Source organism: Trachypithecus francoisi, unplaced genomic scaffold (genome assembly GCF_009764315.1).
Source record: "Trachypithecus francoisi isolate TF-2019V2 unplaced genomic scaffold, Tfra_2.0 Lachesis_group5, whole genome shotgun sequence".
NCBI lineage: Eukaryota > Metazoa > Chordata > Mammalia > Primates > Cercopithecidae > Trachypithecus > Trachypithecus francoisi.
Genome location: NW_022681470.1, coordinates 84,424,808 through 84,452,392, shown reverse-complemented (window position 1 = coordinate 84,452,392; position 27,585 = coordinate 84,424,808). Strand labels below are relative to the sequence as shown.

At 51.6% G+C, this 27,585-nt stretch overlaps 1 protein-coding gene across 7 annotated transcripts; it reads right to left on the bottom strand.

The window, feature by feature from the left end:
- Positions 1–315: 315 nt before the first annotated feature.
- On the bottom strand, positions 316–27,585 carry PSEN2 (presenilin 2). 7 transcript variants are annotated; one of them, XM_033196294.1, is made up of 14 exons: positions 27,422–27,580; positions 26,628–26,770; positions 26,274–26,467; positions 22,511–22,699; positions 15,163–15,323; positions 13,289–13,503; positions 11,512–11,653; positions 9,036–9,103; positions 8,156–8,376; positions 7,063–7,161; positions 5,773–5,856; positions 5,290–5,391; positions 2,277–2,395; positions 316–1,013 (listed from the first exon to the last, which is right to left on the bottom strand). In XM_033196294.1, the coding sequence occupies exons 5-14, from the start codon at positions 15,301–15,303 to the stop codon at positions 858–860; spliced, it is 1,347 nt and encodes a 448-aa protein (XP_033052185.1). In that variant the 5' UTR covers positions 15,304–15,323; positions 22,511–22,699; positions 26,274–26,467; positions 26,628–26,770; positions 27,422–27,580; the 3' UTR covers positions 316–857. The 7 variants fall into 7 exon arrangements, 6 of the variants coding, with proteins under 6 accessions (XP_033052185.1, XP_033052189.1, XP_033052184.1 ...); XM_033196298.1 differs by lacking the exon at positions 26,274–26,467 and having other exon boundaries at positions 5,290–5,388; positions 27,422–27,582; XM_033196293.1 differs by lacking the exon at positions 26,274–26,467.

Here is a 27,585-nt window from a genome sequence, read left to right as displayed (position 1 = left end):
GCTGAAGGAACCACTGGATGTTTTGGCAACCACCTGGCAGTGTTCGTGCTGTTGTGCACAACTGAGTCCAGGGACCTGCTTGGCACCTGCAGCCTTACAGCCCAGGGCTGGCAGATGTCAGGCCTCCCCGCTCTCCTAACGCCTCTGCTTAGGAAACTTTCTAGTTAAAGAAATGTGTGCAGAGAGGTGAGATCATTAAAAGCTCCTTCGAACGGGGCAAACTGCCTCCCTCCTGAGCTCACAGCACAGGTTATCCCAGGGGAGCCCAAGATGCAGGGAGAGGGGTCAATATTTACAATGGACCAAACTCCAAGATTCCAACAGGACTCATCTATTTATTGATATTACTATTAAGCCACTTCCCAGCAGTGTGACTGCCGTTAACAAGAACAGGACTCGGTTTCTAAAGGCAATAAAATAACAAGGACATCATGGACAAAGCATTGGAACACTCCGCGTAGGGAACTGGCTTTTCCTCTCCAGCCAGAGGACCCAGGTGCCAGGGGCCACTCCCGAGCACGCGGTCCTGGTCCCAAACAGAGGCACATCTTTATGTATCTCGGCCCTCATGCCAGATGCTTTCCCCCCCCAATCTGATCTTCTCAGTTCATCTGGATAAACCTGCTGTGCTTCCTGTCCATGAAGTGAGGCGCTCCCCAAAGAGGGAACCAAAATCTGGTGATGAAACAGCTGGCCCCAAAGAGCTGGTTCTGCTTCCTCCTCACCAAGTAAGTACGCACTTTATTTTTTTTAAGGAAAGAAAAGTCTTAAAAATATATGGCACTAGAGTGTAAAACTATACAACCGCATCCAATGAAAATTCCAGGCAGCTTGCGGCCTGTGGTGCACCACGTCCCTCAGATGTAGAGCTGATGGGAGGCCAGGGTGTCCATGAATGGTCGCACCAGGTTGTCCGTGGAGAAGTAAAAGATGAGCCCAAACGTGATGGAGATGGGGAGGGCGGGCAATGCCTTCTTGAAGACAGCAAGCAGCAGAAGGGTCAGACACAAGCCCTGCAGGATACAGAAGGGAGGGTAAGCGTGGTGATCCCTGGCGTGGACGGGAGCTGAGATTCATGGTCTAGTCCCTGGGTGCAGGAGCTTATTCGAGGACCAGTCGGACAACGGCGCTAGACACCCCATTATCTTTCCTAGTCCTCCAACAGCTCTTGAGGTGTTGAGGGCAGAAGTTCTCACCCCCAGTGGATCACCCCACCCGTGAGTGAGTGAACCAGAAGGCAGGCCTTCCGACTCCTGGAGCAGTGCTGTGCCCCCAGGTCGTGCTGCCTCCCCTGTCTGGCTGGAGTGGTCACATGGGATGGTAAGATGCCCTCAGGGAACATGTATTTCAACTGAAATGGCAGTAAGGTTCTCAGCAGCTGGCACCAAAGGAATCAGAGCTGCCAGCCAACCTGCCTCTGGGAAGCAGGTGTGGGGGCTGCCCATCCTCCCCTGACCCGGTTGATGCAGGCAGTGGTCCAGGTGAGTACAGGGAACCAGGGTGCCTTCTCTATCCTTGAGGGCAGCAGGGCTCAGGTCAGGCAGTCTGGTGGTGGAGCAGCCTAGGTCGATCATCCTATCCCTGATGTACTTGTGGGCAAAAACAAAATCTTCTGGACACTAGAGCATCAACTTTAACCATGCCATGCCCAGGGTTTTCACCAAGGGACAGACACCAAGTGCACAACTCAGACACTCCACCTCCTCTAACGTGACAGGGAAATCTCTGAGATGAAGTCACAGCAGGACATCTCCCCATTATGTGTATCTGGCCAGGTTAACTGACTATGGGGCCTGCACATTTCACTGCTGCAGTTCACAGTAACAGGGCCAGCCTTAGTGCCCCAGATTCAGACCCTGTGGTGTCTCAGTGGCATGGAGGAGGGGAAAACACGGTCCTCACTAGCTTTGTGCCCATAGGCAAGGCCCTTAAGCAATTTTCTTTTCTGCAAACCTGATGTCATCACAACCACCTCAAGGGTATCATCACTGCACAAAGCTGTCAGCTGGGTCCCCGGCCTGGAGGCTGTGTGCTCAGCCACGCTGGGGCCAGCGCTCTCCTCACCCTCCCCTGCACTGTCCTCCGCAGGCTGGAGCACACCTCCTGTGAGCCTCGGTCTCAAGCCGACCCTTCCAGCCCCACTCCCTGGTCTCGTCCCTCAGAGGGAAGAGAAGAAATGAAAAATCCCCAGGGATCCTGGGACCCGCCCCCACCACAATGAGGACTCTGGGGGCCCCACCACCAGGGGGCAGTCAGACACATCCCCAGCCACTCACAATGAGGATGGCGACGAAGCAGGCCAGCGTGGTATTCCAGTCCCCGCTGCCCGTGGCCGCCGCCTTGCCCACCAGCACACTGTAGAAGATGAAGTCCCCGAGGCCAAGCTTCACACCCCCTGTGTGAGGAGAGACAGTGAACCCATGCTGAGGAGGCGTGCACGGAATGGAAAAAGAAGAGAAACCCTGGTCCAGAAGGCCCAGCCAGTCTGCCCAGCCCAGCCCACCTGGCCTCTAGAAGCTGCCATGTGGACTAGGGACAAGGGCAGCTGCCTCCCCAAATCAGTGGCCAGTGGGAAAGCAGGGGACACTTGTGAACTGGGTGACTTACAACCTGGGCAGAGAAAAGTGGGCAGTTCTGAAACTCAGATAAAACCGGTGTTGGGCACTCAGTGAGTAAAGAACAAATAGGAATGCATGGCCTGGGGCTGGGCACTGCTGTACAATGTAGTATGAAGTCTGAATTACAGATTTTTAGGGAATTTAATTTCAGTGCATTCAAAAGCACATATAACACCAAGACAGAGGTCCCCTGAAGACCCTTTCACCTTACAATAGGTAAACATAACTGGGAATTAGTCTACCCATTACTGATCAGGAAATTAGAGCTTCCAAAATGCTCTCAGGTTTGTTTTCTTTAGCGCAATGGTCCCTGACACTTATTTATAGGATAACTTTGCTCACTGTAGACAATAAAAATGGTTATGCAATAAACACAAACCATGGAGGCCCACCTTCCCCTGCCCTTCCAGCCCTGCAGGTGTCCCTCCTGCTCCTGGCCCCAGTGTCCATCCTTCCCTCACCAGGTCCAATCCATCAGCATCACTTCCTCTTGGATCCCAACTCCTCCCCTTTAGCTGGCTCCTTCTCAGAGCCTAACAAACAGGTTCCAGTCTTGCCCATCCTAGAAAGACAGCTCTTCCTGTCCTGGGCCCTTGCTCCTGCTGTCATGTGCTGGCTCCCCTTCCTTATCACTCCTTCTTCCATCAGGACTCTGAAAAAAAAACCCTGCACTCATCTCCCAGTCACCTTGGAAACCTAGAGGCACCAGGTCTCATGACCAGACCAATGCTCTCTGGTCCCCAGGGGACACCTGCAGTCCTCACACCACCTGCGGCACCCATCTGCCTCTGGCTACTCCTCAGAGTCCTCCAATGCACGTTCCCTTCCTCTGTAAGGGCTGCACCCTGACCCTGCACCCTCCCTGGCTACTCTTCTCAGGCCTCATTTTGACAACATGTACATGCTGATGGCTCCAACGTGTCAAACCCTGAGCTCTTCCCCGGCTCTGCTGCCTGCTGGTATGTCCCTCCAGATGTCCTGCAGCCCCCACCCCTCTCCCACATGGATGCTCTCCTAAGCGTGGTAAGCCACACCACCTTCCCGGTGGACCCCTCCACATTGTCCTTGGCCTAGTCCTGACCGTCATCCCCCTCTCAGCCCATGGTGCTGCTTGTTTCTCTCCCCCCGGACAACAAGAGGGGGTAACGTGTCCTGCCCCCGAAGAGAGGACACAGGAAACCCGTGCTGGGGGCCCTCTCACGTGCTGTGTTTCTTCATTTGGCTGGTCCTGAGTTGCATCTCTTATAATAAAACTAATTTTGGCTGAATGCTGTGGCTCAGACCTATAATGCCAGTACTCTGGGAGGCCAAGGCAGATGGATGGCTTGAGCCCAGGAGTTCGAGACCAGCCCGGGCAACAAGTCAAAACCTTGTCTCTATTAAAAATATAAAAATGAACCAGGTGTAGTAGCATGTGCCTGTAATCCCAGCTACTCAGGAGGCTGAGGTAGGAAGATCACTTGAGCCCAGAAAGTAAAAGTTGCAGTGAGCCACGATCGTGCTACTGCACTCCAGCCTGGGCGACAGAGCTAGAACTTGTCTCCAAAACAAAACGACAACAACGACAAAAAAAAAAAACAAAAAACAAAAAACAAAACCACAAAAAAAACCACTGCAATTTTAAGTGTAGTGCTTTCCTGAGTTCTGTGAGTCATTCTAGCAAGTTATTGAACCTAAGGGGATCATGCAGCCCTAAATTTGCAGCCAGTCAGAAGCACACATGGCATCTAGACCCTCCAGAGCTTGTGGCTGGTGTCTGGAGGGAGGCCAGTCCTGTGGGCCCCATGGGATCTGTGCTAACTCCTGGTCGGCAGCACACCACTTGGCCTTGGAATAAACACCTCCCACAAGCCTGCCTGGAGGGTGTGCACCTGCTCCTCCTTCCAGACCCACCGCAGAGTGATCTTAGCTTGCCCCTCCCGTGTCACTGGAGTCCTGTATGCCAGGACACTGTTACCAGGTTGCTCCCATAAGGCACCTCTCAAGGCAGGGGCTGTTAAGACACTGCAGCATCTCCCTGCTCCAGGGTGCCGCCTGGCACGCTGCAGTGGGCGGGCACTGGGTATTGGGCAGGCACCGTGTACTGACACCAGGATAAACCCCTCTCAGTGTGTCTCCAGGCCTGTCTGCAAGGCCCTCCCACACTTCTGCTCTCTGCATCCCGCTCCAGCTTCCTCTGACTCCTGAGTCTGCCTGTCAGGAAACGCTCCCCACCCTGTGCTCCTCTCCTCTAGTGACTGCTGTGACTCAACCTTCAGAGCTCAGCTCAGCAGTTATTTCCTCAGGTGACTTTCTCTAATCCCTGCCAACCAGGTCAAGAAGCCCCGTGGCATGCTCTCCTGCCCCCATGGCCTGCTTCACAGTCCCTGGCTTCTGCAGTCTGCGTGATTACTGCCCGCGTCTCCTTAATCTGCGGGTCCCACTACAGCTGGGCCTCACCCAGCACAGCAAGGGCACATGGTCCACACTCAATACACGCCAGACAACCACATGGGGTCTGCTGAGAAGACCCCAGTGCTGCAGGCATCTCCTACTTCCACAGAAATGCCTCTGATGGGAAAAGGGGCCCCTCCCCTCACGCCCTCCTCCACCCAGGCTGCAGGGAGCCTCCACCCTCCATCTCCACTCCTGCCCCAGGCTGAAGCAGGCCATGTGAACATGGGCACCTTACTTTCCTCCTCTTCCTCCAGTTCCTCCCCTGGGTAGCCAGTCAGGGGAGGCTCAAAGACTTCGGGGTATGAAGGCTCCCCAAAACTGTCATAGGAGTCTTCTTCTGGGTGTCCAGGAAAAGAAGATGACCATCATTGCCATGAGGAGGGGACGAAAAGGGAGACAGACAAGAGCTGGTCAGAGTGTTCCCTGGGAACAAAGCTCCAGGAAGGGGTCCCCCGAGCACCAGTGCCTGATGCCAGGGCTTCCCCTCCCCCGCCCCACCCATGCCCAGCAGAACGATGCAACAGAGGCTGGCAGAGGACCAAGGGTCCAACACTCGCTGAATCTTCAAGCCGCATGTGTCCGGCTTGTTTTCAAAGGACCTTTCCCTCTGCTCCTCCTGAACTCAAGCCTCTCAGAGAGGCCAGGCCGGGCAGAGCTGGGTGCAGGTAGGGAGCTGCCCCCTAGTGATGACAGGCTGTTAGCTCCCCTGGATACTCACCCATCTCCGGGTCATAGGGGAGCTGGAGGGCACCCTGAGAGGAGGGGTCCAGCTTCGCCATGCCGACCGTCCACACCATGGCGGCTGGGGGAGGGGAAAAGGTTCACGCCTCAGGTGGTGCTAACAGTGGCTGCCTGCAGGGCCTGGGGGAGGTGACCAGTCTGCATCCCAGAAAGCCTGCACAGGACCCTCCATCCCGCCATCCTGCAGGTATCTGTTCATGCTCCATTGTTAGGAGGCCGTTGTGGAAGGGGTCCGGAGTCACTCCCTCTTGACTCCTGCATTTGTCTATTGTTACTGTTTGTCTCCCCTCCTAGAGCGTAAGAAGAACCAGATCTATCAGAGCCAGGACCTCACTGTTCACGGGTGAATCCCCAGAGCCCTGGGACACTCACAACAGTCCTAGCACAGACTTTCCATACATGGTCTTTGCTCATCCTTGGAATGTGCCTGGAATGTGCTTTCCCATGGGGCCACGCTGTGGGCGATTCTCCTCTACGGCTCGATTCCTCAGCTGCCTGGAGATACCTAGCACTCTGTAGCTGTTCCATAAACTCTTTCCCAGGCCACCCTGCAGACACCACAGCTCCAGAAATTCAGGCTCTATTTAAGCTCTGCCATTAACAGACCGAGGGCATCACAATCCCAGGGCTGTGAGCTCCATGAGGCCTGGGACCCTGTGGTCTTCTTTCCTGCTGGGTCCCTCAGTGCCTAGCACAGTGCCTGTCACAAAGTGGGGACTTGATGTGCTTTTGCTGACTGCATGTGTAATCCAAATCTCTACATACTGACCCCGAGGCCAGGGGCCATCCTGTGTGCCTTCCCTTCAGTTAGGATTAATGCCAATCAGCCACGCTGCTGTCAAGGAAGCCCAGGAGCTCCTTGCTCCCCGACCTCCTGCCCTGAAGAATCCCTCTCCAAAGTCCCTTCTCAAGAGCCTGGGGAGCTGAGGTGTGGCTGCGGGCTCACAGGAATGCAACCCGCACCACAGTAAGCCACTGGAGGATGAACGGGATGAAGTCAGGGGCTGCGCCACATCCTAGCAGATGCCTGCTTCCTGTCCTACCTTTCTAAGCTTCTTACTGTGTTAATAGCAAGATACTGCCCTCCCTGGTTTCTGAAAGTGGAGATCCTCCACGGATCACCAAGGCCAGCTCCTCCTCTTTGCCCAGGGAAAGGGTGAGCATCTCCTAGTCAACTCTGAAAGCCATGGCCAGGAAGCAGGCCCTTGTCCCCCCATAGGCTGCCTGCTGACCCTGAGTCAGGTAGAGGCACCAGGGGCCCACTCACATGAGTATATCAGGGCAGGGAATATGGGCTCGTTTCTCTCCTGGGCAGTTTCTACCAGCATTCTCAGAGGCCCTTTGGGACACAGCACAGCCACGAGATCTGGGAAAACAGAGACATTCTTGTCAAGTTATCCCCAAACAGGCCCCTGAAGAAGAGCCAGCCCTGTAGCACAGGACCCCTGGGTGGAGCTCTCAGAGCATGCCTTGCCTCTGGGCTGACATCCCAAACTCTCAATCTCCAGTCACAACTTAGAGCAGGCCCTGGTGTGAGCCAGAGTAGGGCCTCACAGGCAACTGCAAGCATGGAGGAGCTGTGCACCCGAGACGTGGTGGCCAGGCTGGGGAGTCCCACTTCTCTTGAGCCTCAAATTCCTTAATCTTAAAATGGAAGTAACAATACTGGCAATGATAATCATGGTAGTATCAAATAGCAGCTAACATTTGGGGTTATGTATAGGCACTGTGCCCAAAGGACTGTCTTGATAAACCACTTACAGTGTGTCCAGTGCTTAACAGTGCACTTGCTCAATCAGCATATTGATAATAATGGAAAATGAGGGCTGGGCGCGGTGGCTCACGCCTGTAATCCCAGCACTTTGGGAGGCCAAGGCGGGCCGATCACAAGGTCAAGAGTTCGAGATCTGCCTGGCCAACATGGTGAAACCCCATCTCTACTAAAAATACAAAAATTAGCCCAGTGTGGTGGCACACGCCTGTAATCCTATCTACTTGGGAGGCTGAGGCAGGAGAATCACTTGAACACGGGAGGCAGAGGTTGCAGTCAGCCGAGATGGCGCCACTGCACTCTAGCCTGGGCGACAGAGAGAGCAAGACTCCATCTAAAAAAAAAAGAAAGAAAAAAAGGGCAAACGAGGAGCTCAGTGACTACCGTGTTTTATCTAGATCACCAGGAGTGTTCCAGAAATAGTGGATCCCCCTATGTTTTACACAGGTGACTCTCAGGAGGGAGCCCACCCAGACCTCTGCAGGAAGGAAGCAAGTCCTTCAGCACCTGCTCTCCTTGTGCAGCACTGGGGACGATCTGGCACTGGACATTGCCCCTGCTGCCCCCACCAGCTTTGCTGCCCGCCTACCGTACACAGAGATGGCGCCCAGGATGACCCACGCGGACCACTCTGGGAGGTACTTGATGAACACCAAGGCCATGAGTGCACTGATCATGATGAGGTAGGCCTGCTGCAGCACCAGGGGGCCCTTCCAGTGGATACACACCATGCCCACCGCCCCGAAGTTCCAGACAGTCAGCAAGAGGGTGGGGTAGTCCATGGCCACATTGTAGGTCTTGAGCACTTCCCTGCAGGATCAAGGAGCCTGTGAGTGGACTCAGTGGAGACATTACAGTCTAGTAGTTTACCACCATTCAGTCCCAACCTGGCCCTCCTTACTAACATTTCCTTCCCCGACCTTCACTGTTCTTACAATTTACCATTTGCGACATTTTCTAGAACAAGGTGGGGATGTTTAGAACAGGTCACAGAAAAGTGTATGGGCATGACCTGGAAGATCCTGTGCACATGAAAAGGTCCTTGGGAAGGTGCTTTCTCTTGTCCCTCCAGTCCCTTTGGGCCCCTGGGTCAGGATGATATCCCAAATCAAAGGGCAATAGAACAGATAATTTTTCCCACAAACCAGGAAGTACCTAGGCCTAGCCTAAAAATTAGAATGTAAATTTTGTGGAATTTCTATCCCCCTGGGGTTCACAGAGCGCCTTCTCCATGAAGGGTTCATTCTAAATAAGGAACGAGACAGAAATGTGGAGTCCACCATGCAGCCCCACCTCTACTCCCCTGTGTCAAGGCCATGAGAGAGGGCCATGAAGGCCTGGATTCCAGAACGGCTGGCACTGGGGAGCACTGGAGCTCGATGATCACCTTTCCCTGCCCGGGTCCTCATGCCCATGTCCACTTGTGCTGCATAGAGAGGGGCTCCCAGTGCTGTTCGTCTCCCACTTACCCAAGGTAGATATAGGTGAAGAGGAACAGCAGCATCAGCGAAGACATGATCAACCAGCCATGGATGAACTAGACAATAGAAATGGCACGATCACAAGGTATCCCCAAGTGCCACAAATCCTAAGGCCCCCAGGATCCTGGGACTGACACCCAAGCCTGAATGCTCTTTGTTAGGCTACTTCATGCCTAAGTTGGAAGGGATCAGGTGGCCACTTTACAGATACAGAGAGCACAGAAATCCAAGGAGTTCCCCTCAGGTCACCTTGCAGTGTATGCAGACAAGACTCCCTCAGGTCTCTTGGCATAGCCTTGCAGTCTCCCCCAACTCTACTCGTTCAGTTAGAAAGGTAATGCTGGGTGTCTTCTACTTGCCAGGCACTGTTCTAGGCTCTGAAGCCAAGGCTAGCAAAGTCTCTGCCCATGGGCACTATGTTCCAGTGTAAGGGGAGTTAGATGACATATAGACAAATTTACAGTATATTAGCAAGTAATGATGAGGGCCATGGAGAAAAAAATGTTAGCAGGATACAGTGACAGGAGACTCACCGGAGTGCTATTTTAGATAGGGTGGCCTCAACAGAGAACCCGGGAAGTCCCCTTCCACCCTTGGGACCTACAAACAGGTCCTCAGAAAGACCTGTTCCTGTCTCCTGGCCAAGCATAGGAGAGTGAAGGACAAGAGGGGGCTGATCCTAATCCAGTCCCTTAGCTGGCCATCAGCGGGACAGTGACATCACTTCCCATCAGCCTCACCCCTGAGACCAACTCATCAGTCACCAGCTCAACCCACTGGGACCTCAGGTTGGCCCTGGTCTACCTGGAGTGAAAGCAGCCTCCACGGCCATGCTGTATGCACAGCCAAAAGGGGAAAGGGCCGCCTCTGGGACGTGCCGACCCTCTTCCTCCCAGCCACCACCTGGCTGCCTGGGCCACCATCATCTGCCTGTGTTGCGGAACCTCCAAGGAAGCCCTACTGGACAGATGGCTGAGCCCCTCTTCACAGCCTCTGGGACTGGCCACCAGACACCTACTGCCCGCAGTGGTGCCAGCACTTCACACCTGCCATGCAATTTCTAGCTTGACCCCATGCAATCTGTATCCTCTGTTCCAAACCAGTAGCCCTCCACCCTGCTTCCCACCATCTGCCAACCTCCCAGTGGCAATGTTCAAACCCTGCCTCGTCACAGTTACACAGGTAATTGTTACTTATTTTATTATTATTTTGTTTTAGAGACAGAGTCTTACTACATCGCCCAGGCTAGACTTGAACTCCTGGGGTCAGGTGATCCTCCCGCCTCAGTCTCCCGAGTAGTTGGGACCACAGGCATGCACCACCATGCCCAGCTGGTACTCATTACTTATTGATAAGCTTCAGCTCAGGACATGTCCTGCAGCCCCTCCCATGGCATTCCCCCCTGCTGCCCCCACTGGAATGGGGCTCAGCTCCCTCCCTGCACTGTCCCTGTCCCATCCCTCTAGTCTGGGCACTCTGTACCACTATCTACCTGCTCCATGGATGGCAGCCGCCTGAACAAAAAATGTTGTGAGGCACCTGCGTGTAAACAGTTTTAAAATACGTAATGCCCAGCTTAATCACCTTTCCATCTTTAGTGGTTCAACCCCTTCCCTGGGAGAAAAGCTTGAAGCCACTGTCTAAAAGCTTATGGCATCTTTGGAGACAGGCAGTGCCCATGATTCTGGCCAGATGGGATCTGCCCTTCCACTACTCCCTGGGGCTACTTAGCAGCTATAGGCAGCTACAACCCAAAAGTCTCCCAGGGCTGGAAGACCTCAGCATGGCATCTGCACATCCTTGCACAAAAAGGAAAAGGAAAACTAAAAATAAATCTTCAGGGGAAGTATTAGGGTGAGAGGAGCCTAAAATAGAACTTCAGAAAGAGAAGCTAAACAAAATTAACTTCAAAATATGAGAAATGATGCTTGGAACACTGCAATGAGGAACTCAAGTGGCATAATGTGCAAATTTAAAAGACAACAGGCTGGGTGCAATGACTCACAAATGTAATCCCAGAACTTTGGGAGGCCAAGGTGGGAGGATCACTTGAGTCCAGGAATTTGAGACCAGCCTGGGCAACACTGTGAGATTTAGCCTTCACAAAAAAAATTTAAAAATTAGCCAAGTATGGTGGTGCACACCTGTAGCCCTAGCTACTTGAGAGGCTGGGCGGGAGAACTTCTTGAGCCCAGGAGGTTGAGGCTGCAGTGAGTCATGATCGAACCACTGCACTCCAGCCTGGGCAATGGAGTAAGATCATGTTTCAAGAAAAATAAAAGACAACAGTATTAGGTCATCCATGGTGGGAGACAGGAATGGGTGGGAAGGAGTACAAAAACTCTGGGTCTATTTTCCTCTGATTTGTGTTTTTTAAAGGTGGCTGTTTCATAGGCTCTGCCACCATGGTGTGGGGCAGACAGGGAGAGAGACAGGTGGGTGGAGGGCAGGGCCAGGGGCTCACCTTGTAGCAGCGGTACTTGTAGAGCACCACCAAGAAGATGGTCATAACCACGATGACGCTGATCATGATGAGGGTGTTGAGAACAGAGTTGAGGAGGCGCTGGCCCACCGAGGGCGTGTTCTCAGTGAATGGCGTGTAGATGCTGAGGGAGAAGGCAAAGGGCTGACGCTCCCAGCCCTGCCTGCTCCTTGAGGCTCCCCACCTTGAGTGATTCTGGACCTGCTAGGGGCGGTGCCTGGGATGCCCACACCGCCCACGTGCTGCCCTAACGGAGTGCAGGCGCCACCCCCGTGAGCAGTTCCTGTCCTCCAGCTCATTTCCTGGCACCCTGACCACAGACCTTTAGCTCTCAGCCTGCCAACTGGGCCCAGTGCTGCAGTGAGGACGAGGGCTAGATGACCTCCCCACTGCCCTCCCCACCCCTACAGGGATTAAAGGCTCCCTAGGTGCTTCTCTCACCCATCCAGTTCTCATTCCCCCACCCACCCACACCTCTCCACCAGCTCCACCCAGCCCAGCACTCCTCCACCTGCTACTACCCGACCCCCACCCGCTGGAGCAACTGTTGTCCTTGCAGCTCATAAGCTCAGGAAGCAGAGACAGGAAGCAATTCACCCAAACCTCACTCTTCCCAGCCTGTACTGCTGCAAACAAACTGCTGGCTGCATTCTCTCCATGCTTCCACCTGTGCTGCGCTGAATCCCCCACACACTATAAGCTTCCTGAGGATGGGACTCTTACTTCTTTTTTAATTTTTTTTTTTAAATTTGAGACAGGGTCTCACTCTGTTGCTGAGGCTGGAGTACAGTGGCGCAATCATGGCTCACTGCAGCCTTGACTTCTGGGCTCTGGTGTTCTTCCACCTCAGCCTCCCAAGTAGCTGAGACTACAGATGTGTCTCACCACACCTGGCTAATTTTTGTATTTTCTGTAGAGACAGGGTCTCGCCACATTTCCCAGGCTGGTCTCAAACTCCTGGGCTCAAATAATCCTCTCGCCTCAGTCTCCCGAAGTGCTGGGATTACAGGCATGAGACACCACACCTGGCCTTATTCCTTTCTTTAAAAGAAACAAAAAAACAAACCAACACACACAAAATGAAACAAAAATTCCGGAAATTAAAAAAAACAATGTTTACAGAAGGTGCTTAGCAGTGAGCACCACAGAAAGGAGAGGGGGAAGAAGTGGAGGAAGCTTCTCATTTTTCTACGCTGCTGCCTCTGCATGTATTTCACTAAAATAAATGAAAGGCTTTATAAGTCTTCCTCACAAGACTGGAAGTGAGCTGAGAAATATCTGGTCCAACCACCTTGTTTCACATTCAAGGAAGCAGAGACCCAGAGAGGAAGTGATTTGTTTGTGGTCACACAGGAATGGGTGGCACAGCCATGCGCAGGATCTAGGACTAGGAACAGGGAGCCCAGTGCTTGGCAGCAAGAGCTTGATTTCTGCGGCAGGATCCAGCTTGCTTGAGCACTCACCTTGAGCAGACACTCTTCGAAGCCTTTCACTCGTATTAACTCACTTAATTCTCCCAGTAACTGTGTTATTAACCCATTATACAGACAACCAAACTGAGGCATAGGGACATTAACAGCATGCCCAAGTAGGTCACAATCCAGGAGGCAGTGAGCCAGGCCATGAACCTGGGCGGTTCTTCATCCCTGCTCTTTACCACTGCTGGTGTGGAGCTGTAGGTGCAGTGACCAACACAGGCTGCTGCCCCCCGACAACTCAGCCCTCACCCCACCCTGTGCCCCCCAAGCCCCCAACTCACAGCTGTCCATTCTTCTCTGTGTAGAAGCGCACAGACTTGATGGTGGCTACCACCACGATCATGCACAGAGTGACCGGCACAAACAGCATGATCACGTGCTTCGCCCCGTACTTGAGGGTCAGCTCTTCCTCCAGGCCTGGTGGCCGCCCGGGAACCCCACTACAGACGTAGCGGTCAGGGTCCTCCTCACCGTCCTCCTCGTTCTCCTGGCTTCTCTGTGGGAAACCACATCGTGAGGGCCACGGAATGTCCCCTACGGCACCCTATCTGTGTAATGCATAGATTTTTGGAACCAGAAATGAGAAGTTTGAAAGTTGCTTTCCAGATATAAGGAGCAGTCTATGAGCTGCTAGGGCATACGAAAAGTTTATGAGGACAAGAGTAGAGAAGATTTGGAGCTGGATGAGGCACCACAAATGAAGGAAGGCAGCTGCTATGGTCTGCAGGCCCAAGACTTAATGGTTAATGAATTTGGAACACATCAAAAGATCTTTCCCCTTCCTAATACAGGGACTCAGGAGTTCACTCAATTCTGTTCACATGGCCATGCTGATATGGGAGGAGACAGGCCAGGAGATAGAAGGAAAACAGAGACTAAACATTTTTGGTTGACAAATCACTAGCTAGAAGAGTCAGTGCACAGGGACACTCTCTTTGAGTGTGACTAAGACACTGGGAATTTGCAGAGGAAGAAATTGCTTTGACTTTTCTGCCCCACAGAATCAAGCATGTAAATTTGCAGCTCTGAACTAGAGAGGCTAAACGGGCATTAAGCATCTGAGAAGACACAGGCTCTGGTAAGGTGGGCAGGCACAAATGAGGAGGTAGCGAGGGAGGGCAGGACACCTGCCAGACACTGGCACAAACCGATCTGTGAGAACTGTGGCAAGTCAGGGTCATGGGTTGCCTTGCTAATGAGGTGAACAGCTAAAGAAAAAGCCAAATGAAACAAAAACCAAAAATGATAGTTGCTTCAGTACCGGTTCTCTGCAGAGAGAGTCCCAATCTAGACATTCAACCAAGAAAGGAAAGGAAGACTATTCATGAACAGAAACTGAAACGACTAAAATGTACAAAACTTCCCAGAGATAACAAACTAACAAGAAAAGGCTGAGGAGTGGCCGAGCAGTGGCCCTGAGCTGGTGTGATTTCACTCAGAGCTTAGGGACGATGGTTCTGTTCTCAAGGAGAACATGGAGAAGTGAGCTCAAGTTTCAGCAAGAGGGATTAAGACTGGCTGCAAGAAAATAGCCCACACAGAGACATTTTTTAATTCTACACTGGGCAAAACAGAGAACAGGATTGAGGCAAATTCAGATGTTTTGCCCTGATCGGGAGAGAAAGGGCAAAACTAAGTGGCTCTCCCAAGGACATCCTACTCTTTCTAACGTTGTAATCTCCTCCCCTGGGGGCCGGATGATCACAGTGCAGCCCAAATATCCCCAGCTCAAAAGTCAACTGTGCATCAGGCAGACTCCTCTCACAGTTACCATGCCTGGCCATCTGCCAAAAAATGCTTCCCCCGCTACCATCCTAAGCTTCTGCATTACCTGTCCTAGCACCCAGGCATCCAAATAAACTCTCCTACTACAGTGGAAACAGTGACCTACATGAGAAAGGTAAACCTAAGGGGGCAGAGTGGACAGCATCCTTCAGCCCACTGCCAAGTCCATCTCTGGCTGTGAATGCGCAGAGTCCTATGAAGCCCTGCAGACGGAAGGTCTACCATGGCCAGCCACCCACCCTTTTGGCCAACCCTCATCATTACTTCCCTTCTCCCTCCTGCATCAGGGAATGAATGTCTGGTTTTCATCTGTAAGGTACAGGAGCCCCAGGGACCTGTTTCAAGGCCCCCAGCTGCTGGTGGGACCTACCCACTGGGCAGTGTTCTCTCCGTCCTCTGGGCCCTGCCTGCCCTCCTGGCAGGAGCGTGGTGTGGGGCTCTCGGCCGACATTAGGGATGTCCGCTCATCACACACTTCTTCCTCGCTGTCAGAGGCCATGAATGTGAGCATAGCCCTGCCTCCGGAAGTACCTGGAAAAAGGAGCACAAGGACCTTGTTCCACTTTCCTGTGAGACAAAGGCAGTGGAGGGCTCCGGCGGTGGCTGGAGGTGACCTGGAGACCTGGACACAAGTCCTGCCCCACAAGCTTCCAAGAGATGCCTGTCAATCAAACGACTGCCATGGAACAAAAGGCCTTGAAAGCTGCCATGGAAGCAGCAGTGGCCTTGCCTGGGGCTGGCCTGAGTTTACTCACATCCCAGGGGGCAAAACCCACAGCCATGAAAGTCAGAGCAGCGCCAAACTGTCAGTGTGCTCATTCGTTCAATCAGCAAACATCTGTGGTGCATCTGTTATGCACCAAAGATCACGCTGGGCTCTGAGGATATAAAGATGAGTAAGAAATACCCTTGTCCTAAAACAAAACAAAACAAAAAAATCATCTAACGTGACAAATGATATGATCCAGGTGTGTGATGGTAGGTGCAGAAGCACAAAAGTGGAACCAAATCTCAGAGATCAGGAATGTTTTCTAGAGAAGAGCCTATCTGATGGACACTGGTTTTCCCAGGAGGAGGGAAGGGCAGAAGGCACAGAGAATGTTCCAGTGAGGGTCTCACACTGTGGGGCGGGCAGTGGAGATGAGCAAGGTCTCAGGCACCATGTTAAGGAGACACACATCACCCTGAGGACAATCGTGACAGACAAGATCTGAACTGGGTTCATAAAAGTCAGTGTGGCCACTGGCCAGGAAGGGAAAGTGATCCCCAGAGATGACTGTGGCAGGTGAGGAGGACCAAGGACAGCAGCAGGATGGATGCAAGTGAGGGCAGAGTCCAGAAGGGGTCAGGAGGTCAAGGGCAGGACCTGATGCAGGAGAGAAAACAGAGTCTAGAATGGCAGCCAGGTGGGGACTAAGACAGGGAAGACCGGAGAAAAGAGTCTCGGGAAAGACTGTGCATTTTACCCTTTGAGTGTCTATTGGATAAAATGGGGAAGCTGTCTGGGAGGCGTCTGAGGACCAGGTCTCCTGAGGTTAGAAGTGGAGACCTAAACCACAGGAGCAGGCGTGTGGGGTGGGGAAGTGCCACTGAGGGTGTGACCCAGGGGAAGGCCAAGGCCAAGGGGACCACAAGAGGGAAGCCTGCCCTCGCAAAACAGTGCTGACTGGGGTTTCTACACAGTAGTACCAAGTGGGGGACCCAGTGTACCAAAATCTACACATGCAGGATTCCGGGCTGGGAAGAGCTCCAAACAACACCTGGCAAATCTGACTATTCCTGCCAACACCCCAGACGGGGACAGAGGCTGAGTTATCGCTGTCTAGAGACCCTCAGGGTTGAGCTTCACACCCTGGGCAAGGATAGCAGGTGTGCTCTCTGCTGAAAGTTCGTTTCCAAGTAAGTCGCCCCACAATATGTGTGATTTTTATTTTTATTTTTATTTTTAGAGACAGGGTCTCATTGGTCACTTAGACTGGAGTGCAGTGGTGCAATCACAGCTCACTGCAGCCTCGAACTCCTGGGCTCAAGCAATTCTCCCGCCTCAGCCTCCTCAGTAGCTAGGGCCACAGATGCACGCCACCACACTAGGCCAATTTTTAAAGTATTTTGTAGAAATGGGTCTCACTTTGTTGCCCAGGCTAGTCTCAAACCCCTGGCCTCAAGTGATCCTCCTGCCTCAGCCTCCCAAAGCACTGGGATTACAGTGTGTGAACAACTACACCCAGTTATATGTGGTTTTTAAACAAAGCAGGCAAGTTCCTTCCACCAAGTCAGCCAATTTCAATCCCCTTAACAAGACCTGTGGCTGCCCTTCCTTCTGAAGACAGTGACCCTGGCTGTCGCCTGGATTATTCCCACAGGGACTTTAACTTCATCCCCAAACAAGAGGCACAGGCAAAACCTGCCTCTGCTCACCTCCATCACAGAGATTTCAACATGAACAAACTCCCCAGCCTGAAGCACCTTCTGTTTAGGATAGATAAGACAAGTACAGGAGTAACAACAGCAGGAAGCAAAGCCAGCTAAAAGCCAGGAGGGAGGTGACAAGGACAATGCACCCGAGAGTCAGAAGGGGACAGAGTCTACCAGTTGTCAGGAATAGATGCCTCAGATCACAAGAAATTAGAGGGACGTGAAGCTGCAAAGGTTAGGAATATTTCACCAGGCAGAGTTTGGAGGAGGGGGCTCATTCTGGAAAGAGGTAACCACTTAAGTAAACATATGAGTTAGGAACATAACATGGCCTATCCTGATAATATCAAGCAATTGGATGTGGCTGAAGTGTGGGGACCTGGTAGGATGGGCCATCCAGGGAGGAGTTTGGTGCCTGATGGAGGTGTAAGAGCTTAATGCAGCAGAGGAGAGCCCCCAAAGGTTTCTGACCAGGAGGAAGATGTGAACTGAAGTGAACTTTACAAAAGCAGCCTTTACAAAAGAGGTGTGGGCCCTCCTCCCTCTTCACTCAGAATCGCCTCAGACTAGGCCCCGGGGCCGCAGGGAAGTTCTGGGAATCAGCAAAACCCATACAAATGGAGCACAGCCTCACATCCCCAAAGAGTTGCAAGACGTTGGAAAGTTCTTGGCTTTAGTTCCTTCGTCATCTATGGAAATGAGAGAAATTATCAGGCAGAAATGCAGGAGAAGGGCCGGGTATGGTGGCTAGGCTCACGCCTGTAATCTCAACCGTTTGGGAGGCGGAGGCAGACGGATCGCTTGAGCCCAGGAGTTCAAGACCAGCCTGAGTAACATGGCAAAACCCCATCTCTACAGAAATAAATAAATAAATAAATAAATAAAATTGAAGAGAAGAAACTTTAAGGTCCTCCTTTGGCTCAGCCTCACTAGATAAATCCTAAACAGACTCCTGCCTGGACCCAGGGTTTCCCTCACTATCCACTCTGGCAATGGGGAACTCACTCTGACTCAAAAAGCGGCACCAAAACAAAGAGCTGCTACATTTTCTCAAGCTAAATCATAACATTCCATCTGGAGCAGTGTGCTGGATGGGCTACGAGACTGTACAGGTGGCTATACCTCCTTTTCTAGCATGACAGTTTTGTTTTGGGTGTGAACGAACAGGGAAGCTACGATCTCCTCCCTCTGTTCTTCCTATGCCTCTCAAGCTCCTGTGACTTATCTCTGCTATGACTGGAGGAGCAGTTCTGGGAGTCCCTGTACCTAAAAAACCACAGGCTGCAGCCCCTAAGGACAGAGGGCAGGCTCACCCTTCAGACCCACAACAGCTGTAGCATTCAGAAGATAGGCTCCCAAATAGCAACGCACAACAAAAATTTATAAGCAGAGAGCAAAGGTACCTGTTTAAAGGAGAAAGGGAGCTGACGGGTGGGTGAAGACGGAGAAGCAGGGGACCCAGGATCAAGTAGAATCAGGTCCTTCCAATTCCCACTTCTTCATTCAGTTGCCAACCACTAATAAGACACTCCCTGGGGCTGGGTGCGGTGCTCACGTCTGTAATCCCAGCACTCTGGGAGGCTGAGGTGGGCAGATCACCCAAGGTTAGGAGTTCAAGACCAGCCTAGCCAAGATGGGGAAACCCCGTCTCTAATAAAAATACAAAAACTAGCCAGGCATGGTGGCAGGTACCTATAATCCCAGCTACTCAGAAGGCTGTAGCAAGAGAATCGCTTGAACCCAGAAGGCAGAGGCTGCAGTGAACTGAGATCGCACCACTGCACTCCAGCCTGGGCAACAAAGTTGAGACTCTGTCTCAAAAAAAAAAAAAAAAAAAGGCCATCCCTGGAAAGCAGTTCTGTGAGCAGAAGTTCCCTGACATGTGTGATAGTCATGCTGGGGAGGGTGGGGTTAAAGGACCGTAGCCTTTCCACGTGACACTGTGCTAGAAAGGAAAGAGGCACCTGGTGACCACTGCCATCGTCATCCACACTCGCTGACTGCCTGCCCTGTGCCCAAGCCTGGTCTCATCAAGACCTGACGGCTCTTCAGAAAGAAACAAGGGAAAACTACAAAATCTGCTTTCTCACCCACAAATATCATTCATACATGCGGCCTCCTCACCAGAAAACAAGTGCTCCCTGAGCAGGCTGCTTCCCTCATTCCACTTTCAAACATTCCTCCAAGGCCTCCTCTCAAGCTGTGCCCACAACAATGAGGACCAAGACTTCAAGAAAGTAGGGAAGGAGGGAGCTGTCATTAAGGAATAATCAGGGAAGAGCTAGTCTCAGCTGTCACAGCAAGGGCACCCTCTAATCACAACCCTCCTAGCCTGGTGGGGTGGGGGTGACAGGTGGGAGGCACCAACTTAGGAAAGGCTGAATCCCTTAGGATCACTGTTTCTCAAAGGTGGCCCAGGCCACTGGGAGCTGGTGGAGATGGACCAGCACCTGCTGAGCCCTTACCCGGCACTAAACATCACGACTCTGGAGCAAGGCGCTACTATTCTTCCCCATGGTACCGATGAGGAAACAGAGGCTCAAAAAGTAATTAGCTCAAGGTTACCCTTGGATCTAGATAGTCTGTGTCTGGGCTCTTTACCACTCTGCTAGGCTGCTTATTAAAAATGCAGATCGCCAAGCTCCATCCTCACCCAGTGTCAGGGATCTGCATTCGGGATGGTCGGCTCCCGGGTGATTCTCAGCCAGTGTCTGACTTTTCCTGGCACTGCATCTGCTTTATAATCACACGACCAGGCTGGGGGCCTTGCTCAGCAAGGTGAGTGTACCTCACCCACCCACCTTTGCCCCCCGAATGGTTGGCACTACTTGATTGCCGAATGGGACAGTGAGACAATGAACACTTTCTCCTGGATATCTAGAGTCTGGTCAGAGACCAGCTAGGGAGGAAGAGGAGTGGAAAAATCGCAGACCAGCCGAGCAGCAAGGGGAGAAGAGAACTCTTGGGCTGAAAAAGGCCTAAAACAATGCCTGCTGCAGAAGAAAGTATAGAAAAACTGGGTCTCAGTCACTACCTGGACAAACTGCACTGGCCTTACTGAAAGGAGTAAGAATCAACACTTTAAACACAGCACACCTTTTGATCCTGAAATGCTACTTCTCAGAATTTGTCCTAAGAAAATATAAAGTATTTATACAAACATATGTGTTAACTGTAAAAAAAAAAAAAAGTGAAACTGACCAAAATGTCTCTCTACTATGATATATTTGCCTGATGGAGACTGTTACAGGACCACCAAAAATCTTATTTCAAATATTTATAAACCTGAACAATGACAAGATGTTAAATTTAACAGAACATAAAACTTTACAAACCTAATCATCTGAATGTCCTTATAAAATGTATGTATATAAAGGACTGGAAATATTACAAAACATTAAAAGTGATTATGTTTGCATGGTGGAACCGAGAGTGGTTATTTTCTTTATATTTTTCTGCATTTCTCTAAGTCTCTATAATTAACACAGACTGTATCTGTAGGGTTTTTTTTTAGGCCATTAATTCTTTAAAGGAAAATAACGAGCATCAACATTTAGAGATTTTCCTCTACGTCTGCCCCTCCCAGATCCCCTCTCATTGGCCAGGAGGAGCAGATGGGAGGCAAAGCTGTGACGTTTTTTCATTTGTCCCTCAGCCCCTCTGATTTACCTAGCTCCTAAAGGAAAACAGAGCATCTGGGATGGACTTCTGCTTCCCTCTGAATTCCTAAGGGCCTGCTTTGTAAGCCACCTAAGTCTGCTCTGAAGCCTGCTGGTGCTCTCAAATCCTTGGAGGGAAAAATTACCACCCAAATGTGCGCAGATAAACAACCTGCTAGACGTTTGTCCACATGAGGGTGCCGGTGACACAAAGAACCCTCCCCAGAGGCTGACTCATGGGCAGGTGGGGGTGGAGCTGGGTGATGTCAAATCCCATCAACCACACAGCAACCAGCTTTCCCCATCTCCCACCCCCTATACCCCGTTCTCTAGAGAAGTGGCAGGAAAATGCAGAGGGGCAGAAGAAAGTGTCCAGCATACAGACTACGTTCTGGAAAGCCTTCTGACAAGGAAGTGCTGAGGCTGATAGCTGCTTTGGATTAGGAAGCAAAATCAAACATCCAAAGAAGCCACTGCACATTCCCATTAATCAGCTGAATGGGATCAAACTGCTGAATTAGCCAAACCAAGGGAGTCTGACCTAGAGAATCTCCCCAGCCATGCTTGTGTCAGCAGTTCCTGCAATTATTATGGAAACCCAATGACCCAATTTCCTTGACCTTCTTTTCATTACAGAGAAATGTAAATGCTTTGGCCTTAACATTTAAGGCCAATGAAACTAGGTAAGAAACAGATTTCAGTCCTGAGTTCTAGTTTGATTGCACTGTGGTCTGAGAGACAGTTTGTTATAATTTCTGTTCTTGTACATTTGCTAAGGAGTGCTTTACTTCCAATTATGTGGTCAATTTTGGAATAAGTGCGATGTGGTGCTGAGAAGAATGTATATTCTGTTGATTTGGGGTGGAGAGTTCTATAGATGTCTATTAGGTCTGCTTGGTACAGAGATGAGTTCAATTCCTGGATATCCTTGTTAACTTTCTGTCTCGTTGACCTGTCTAATGTTGACAGTGGAGTGTTGAAGTTTCCCATTATTATTGTATAGAAGTCTAAGTCTCTTTTTAAGTCTCTAAGGACTTGCTTTATGAATTTGGGTGCTCCTGTATTGCAGCACTATTCACAATAGCAAAGACTTGGAATCAACCCAAATGTCCATCTGTGACAGACTGGATTAAGAAAATGTGGCACATATACACAATGGAATATTATGCAGCCATAAAGAAGGATGAGTTTGCATCCTCTGTAAGGACATGGATGCAGTTGGAAACCATCATTCTTAGCAAACTATCACAAGAACAGAAAACCAAACACCGCATGTTCTCACTCATAGGTGGGAACTGAACAATGACATCACTTGGACTTGGGAAGGGGAACATCACACATCGGGGCCTATCACGGGGAGGGGGGAGGGGGGAGGGATTGCATTGGGAGTTATACCTGATATAAATGACAAATTGATGGGTGCTGACGAGTTGATGGGTGCAGCACACCAACATGGCACAAGTATACATATGTAACAAACCTGCACGTTGTGCACATGTACCCTAGAACTTAAAGTATAATTAAAAAAAAAAAAAAAAAAGATTTCAAAACGCTACAGCAAACTCCCATGGAAATCTGCCTCCATGGAGAAAATCCTAATGGAAAAAGCGGGTTCAAAAGCGGATTGGGAGTCACTGCACTTACCACAAACACTTGGGGCCGCAGAAAGGTTTGGATCCCGGACAACTGGTTCTTCTTCCCAGCAGGTTAGATGAACGATAATGATCCCTGGCTTTCAAAGAGGGAGGCACTGGTTTTTAACACATCACTTTCTATGGTCACACAGCTCCGTCACATCACTCTTCTGATGTCTGAGAAGTCCCACAGTCCTCCCTTAAAATAAGGAAGAGATTTTTAAGGCCAGGTGATACCCGGACAAATGCCCATGGCTGCTCTGCTCACCTTTCTCCCCCTGGCCCTGGGTACCCGACTATGTATTTGGTCCAACTGACCATCCATCTGTCCATCCATCTCAGCCCATATAGTAACACATACCAGTTGGGGATGGTTCTCCCTGGCCTAAGCCAGAGCTGGGGCCTGAGTCTCAAAGGGAAGTGAGGTACTGCCCTACCACCCTCCCAGACCACAGGCCCCAGAGGCCCTCTGATGGGGCCTCCTGAACTCTGGGCCAGGCTCTAGACTTACCTCTAACAGCCCTGTCCCACTCAGAAGTGCCTGGGGCCCAGGCAGAGTTCTCTCATTTCCTGAAGCAGCTAGGGAAAAGGGTGGTTTGTGGAGAAGTGGGAGAGGGAGCCCCTAGCATGACCCTCTGGAGTAGGCTCCAGAAACGCATTTATTTTTAAACAAGCAGCAGCAAGTCAGTGGTCAAAAGCAGAGGCTTGGAGACTGACAGGGTTCGGATCGCCTGCCTGTGTGATTTGAACCACATATTCCCTGGCTGAGAGGCCTCAGACAGTCTAATCTGACACAGCTCATTTCCTCCGCTGTAAAAAGCAGAACAGGCATACCTTGCAAGATTACCGTAAAACCTAGAGATAACCTGTAAAGTGTCCAGCACACAGTAGGCATTCAATAAGTGGTAGTTATAAAGAAGATGAAATGGAGGAGGGACACAGTGAGAGAGGACACAGAAGCCTGTTGATGTGCCTCTTGGAGAGTGACGGATCTGCTGAACCACCAGACACATGAACTGGCTTCAAAGGCCAGGCCCCAGAGATCAAGTTTCCATTCCCGGCCCCGCCCCAGGCCCTATGGCCATGTAAACATATTATCAAATGAAAGGACATATCCATAGGACAATGTCAGAGCTGGCAAGGACCTTAAAGGCCATCAATGCCACCTAGTCAGCTCCCTGTATTATAATTAAGGAAAACTGAAGCCTAGAGGGGCAAAAGTAATCAGTTAATATCCCATGGCCAAAAGCCACAGTTACAACTCAAGTCTCCAAACTGCCCATCAAGGAGCTCTTCCCAGTCCACTCAGCACTTGTGAGGGTCACGTACCCAGGGGCCAAGGTTTGGTCATACAGGCAGCCCCACCACACATCACGTAGGCTTTCTGAGAGCACACTCACAAGGCACATGCCTTCACCATGGGCAGGTATGTGTCAAGAAATGCTCCCTAATCACCAGCCCACCTGCCACCTCAAAACTCTCAAGTCTCTCTCCTGCCACGACCCCAACTCCTGCCCCCAGGGCTCACTCTGCTCTCTCTCTGCTACTTGCCCAGGTAGGTTTGGCTCCACAGGAGGGAGTGCCCACATATGGGCATGGGGAGGACACAGGGCACTGCTTCTCTGGGCCAAAACGGAGGGTGGGAAAGCATCCTGCTGTGCGACTGGTAGGATAAATAATTCAAATGCTCTACACACCCACCAAATCTGCTTTTCCACAAGTACTCAATAAAAGGAAAATTCTGAAGGCATAACAGAAAAAACAGGATACAAAAACTTCACCTATGGTTCCCTCCCTCTATTGTTTTAATAGATAAATATGCATATGTGAACAGTGTGGAAGGAAATGCATGTTAAGAGTGGTTATCTCAACCAGGAGGAATGGCTCATGCTTCCAGCACTTTGGGAGGCCGAAGTGGGCGGATCACCCGAGGTCAGGAGTTTGAGACCAGCCTGGCCAACATGGTGAAACTCCGTCTCTAATAAAAACACAGAAATTAGCTGGGAGTGGTGGCATGTGCCTGTAATCCCAGCTACCCAGGAGGCTGAGGCAGGAGCATCGCTGGAACCCGGGAAGCAGAGGCTGCAGTGAGCCAAGATCACACCACTGCACTCCAGCCTGGGCAATAAGAGCAAAACTCCATCTCAAGAAAAAAAAAAAAAACAAATTCCTGAGTTTTCTAGGATAAACATGTATTACTTTTATTTAAAAAAGAGTCCAGTAAGTTTCTGGTTAAGGTATAGCAGAACAGTAGGCACCCTTTGAATTGTTCTTCCCCTGTTCTAGAATTTTCACAAAGATGAACAAGCAGTCCATTCTCCCAGTCAATGAAGAGGCTCTCAAGAAATGATCTCCCTCACTGACATCTGGTCTTTCCTGAGGACTGATGTGAAAACATTCTTTTTTTTTTTTTTTTGAGACGGAGTCTCACTCTTGTTGCCCAGGCTGGGGTGCAATGGCGCGATCTTGGCCCACTGCAGCCTCCGCCTCCCAAGTTCAAGCGATTCTCCTGCCTCAGCCTCCTGAGTAGCTGGGCATGCACCACCATGCCCAGCTAATTTTGTATTTTTAGTAGAGATGGGGTTTCTCCATGTTGGTCAGGCTGGTCTCAAACTCCCGACCTCAGGTGATCTACCTGCCTCAGCCTCCCAAAGTGCTGGGATTACAGGCGTGAGCCACAGCACCCAGCCTGAAATCATTCTCTTCTCCAGACATTAACATGATGCTCATCCTATCTCCAGGCTTGGAGCCCAGTGCAAAATGTTCGTCTGGGGCCTCTCAGCCTCACCCCCGCTTTTCTACAGCTGTGGCAGCTGGTAATAGAACAGGTGGGAATACTTGCAGAAACATTTGCTGTCTTATCAGTCCCCAACTAAACAGTGTCCAAAAGTCAAAGCAACAGCTGAAAACCTGCCAGAGATGTTTTCATTAGACACACTGCATGTGACCTACACACACTGCTTTGGTTTCTGTAAAAAAATTTTGTTTGTCAGGAAGTTGCTCATGGGAACTCCACGAACCTTTCCCAGCAGTAGTGGAGAGACATGGGTAGGAGTTGAATGCAGGAACCTCCTGTGCAAAAACTCAAAAGATAAAGACGGTGTAGCCAGCTATGTTCAAATCCTGGTGCTTAAAGCACTGAAGCCACATAACTGGACTAGCTGCTTAACTCCCTGAACTTGTTTCCTCTTCTGTAAAAAGATAAACTATTTCAGTGTCATTGAAATTCTTAAGATCTTAAATTCTAAGATTCTGTACAAGATGACTTTTTACTGTATATGACCAACTCGTAAGCGAGATATGTGCCATTATTAACATCGGTAACAGAGAAAGGCCAAAGTAGGCAAGAGGCAAACCCCTGTGGGGGGGACGGTGAGCAGCCAGGGAGGGGAGCCAGGTGTGACACTATGCACCACACCTCCAGGCACCCTAGCAGCAGCCCCTAGCCCTTGCTCCTCCTCTTCCTTGCTGCTCTTTCATATAGGAACAAGCCACTCACTTCCCACAAGTGAACAGGCTGGACTCAAGACTTGGCACATGGGCACTTCAACACCGAAGGGTACAGTTTTCCCAAAAACCTGATACACCATCCTACTTCAAAGCAACATCCCCTCAAGCCCTCACTCCAGCCTCTGCCTTGGAACCCAAGGCTCAACCTAGGAGTCCTGGGGACGCAGCACTGAGCTGGGGCCAGGAACCAGGCCTCTTCTGCACCTGCACCAGTCACCGCCTGTCCACAACCACATTCAGCAGAGAACCTGAGGCTCACACACCTGAAGCAGCTTATCCCGAGCGTCTAATTACCGCCAAAAGTCTTGGCTGAAGGCCTTGGAGGCTCAGGTGTCTGCAGAATTGGCTACAGAGGCATCAGGGGCCTCCTTACTGGAAGATGGGATCGGTCCTAATCAAGTTACTCCATAGAGTTTAGTCTGCAATCGTCTCTTTGGGATGCTCTCAGGTTCTCCATCTGTAAATAGGGATGCAGTTACTTCACTCAACACCGTTCATACCTGTCTAAGGGAATACTTATTAAGCCAATAAACACGGGTGAGGTCTGCTCGGAGGGATGTACAGCAGATCTAGAAGCCAGGACACTGGGGTCGAAGCCTGGCTCTGCTATATCCTACCTGGGCGACCTTGGGAAAAGTCACTTTAGCTCTGTGGCCTCAGCTTCTTCATCAGTAAAATTCGGAGTGGGGACTAGCTTCTGTCTCAGGTTCCTTCAGTTCCAAAAGCTTGCTTCTGGCTGCCTCCTCACAGCTGCAAATGCCTGATAAAACAGCCAAACACCGCTGCTAAGAGAAACCGGCTCTAGGCTTGCGCCTGCGGCCCTGCGGCCCTGCGGCCCTGCCCCTCACGTGCGGGCAGAGCCCCCGCGCACCTCCTTTCTGGGGAAAGCATGCCCAGGGCCGGGTGCTGGAGGCCGGATGGACTCTGCGCAACGGAGGTCTCAGGCGAGAGAGAAGAAGAACAAAACGCCCCCGCCCTGCTACACGCCTCAGAGACCCACGTGCACGGCTCCTTTAAACGCACCGGCCCTTTAACAGCTCGCGCCGCGCCCACCCCCAGCCTGGGGCTCGGGTGCAGGCGGACGCGGGGAACTGGAGACGCAGTGAAGCGTGAGGCGTGAGGCCAGAGGCCAGAGGCCTGAAGGCCGCTTCCCGCGATCCTTCCACGACCCAGTTCCGGGCTGGCCCAGCAGCCGCCTGCCGGGCACTCTCCTCTCTCCGCCCCCTCGCTGGCCGCAGAAGCCAGGAGCACTGCGCACGCAGGGGCCGCAGCCCGACAGCCGGGGAAGGGACCGCAGCTAGGGGCGTGTGGAGGGCAGGGCCGGGCCCTCAGGGCGCAGCCCCACCCCGGGCCCTCAACGCCGCGGGCGACAGGGCCCTGGCCTGGGCACCCCCGACACCACCCTGCTCACCTGCTCCACCGCCGCGCTCCAGTGGAGTTTACGCAGCTGGCCGAGCGCCCAGCTGGACCCGGCGCCGGCCCAGGCCCCGCCCCGCGCCCGCCCAGGCCCCGCCCGGTGGGCGACGCCACGTTCTCTCCACTGGCGCCCCACCTGCAGCCCCGGGCGCGCGGGGA

Excerpts from the sequence above, each read along its gene's own strand:
- PSEN2 (XM_033196294.1), bottom strand. The coding sequence starts at position 15,303 with ATGCTCACATTCATGGCCTCTGACAGCGAGGAAGAAGTGTGTGATGAG. Across the intron at positions 11,654-13,288 it reads ACAGAGAAGAATGGACAGCT|CATCTACACGCCATTCACTG; the intron begins GTGAGTTGGGGG and ends CTTCTCCCTCAG. Across the intron at positions 8,377-9,035 it reads TTCACCTATATCTACCTTGG|GGAAGTGCTCAAGACCTACA; the intron begins GTAAGTGGGAGA and ends TTGATCCTGCAG.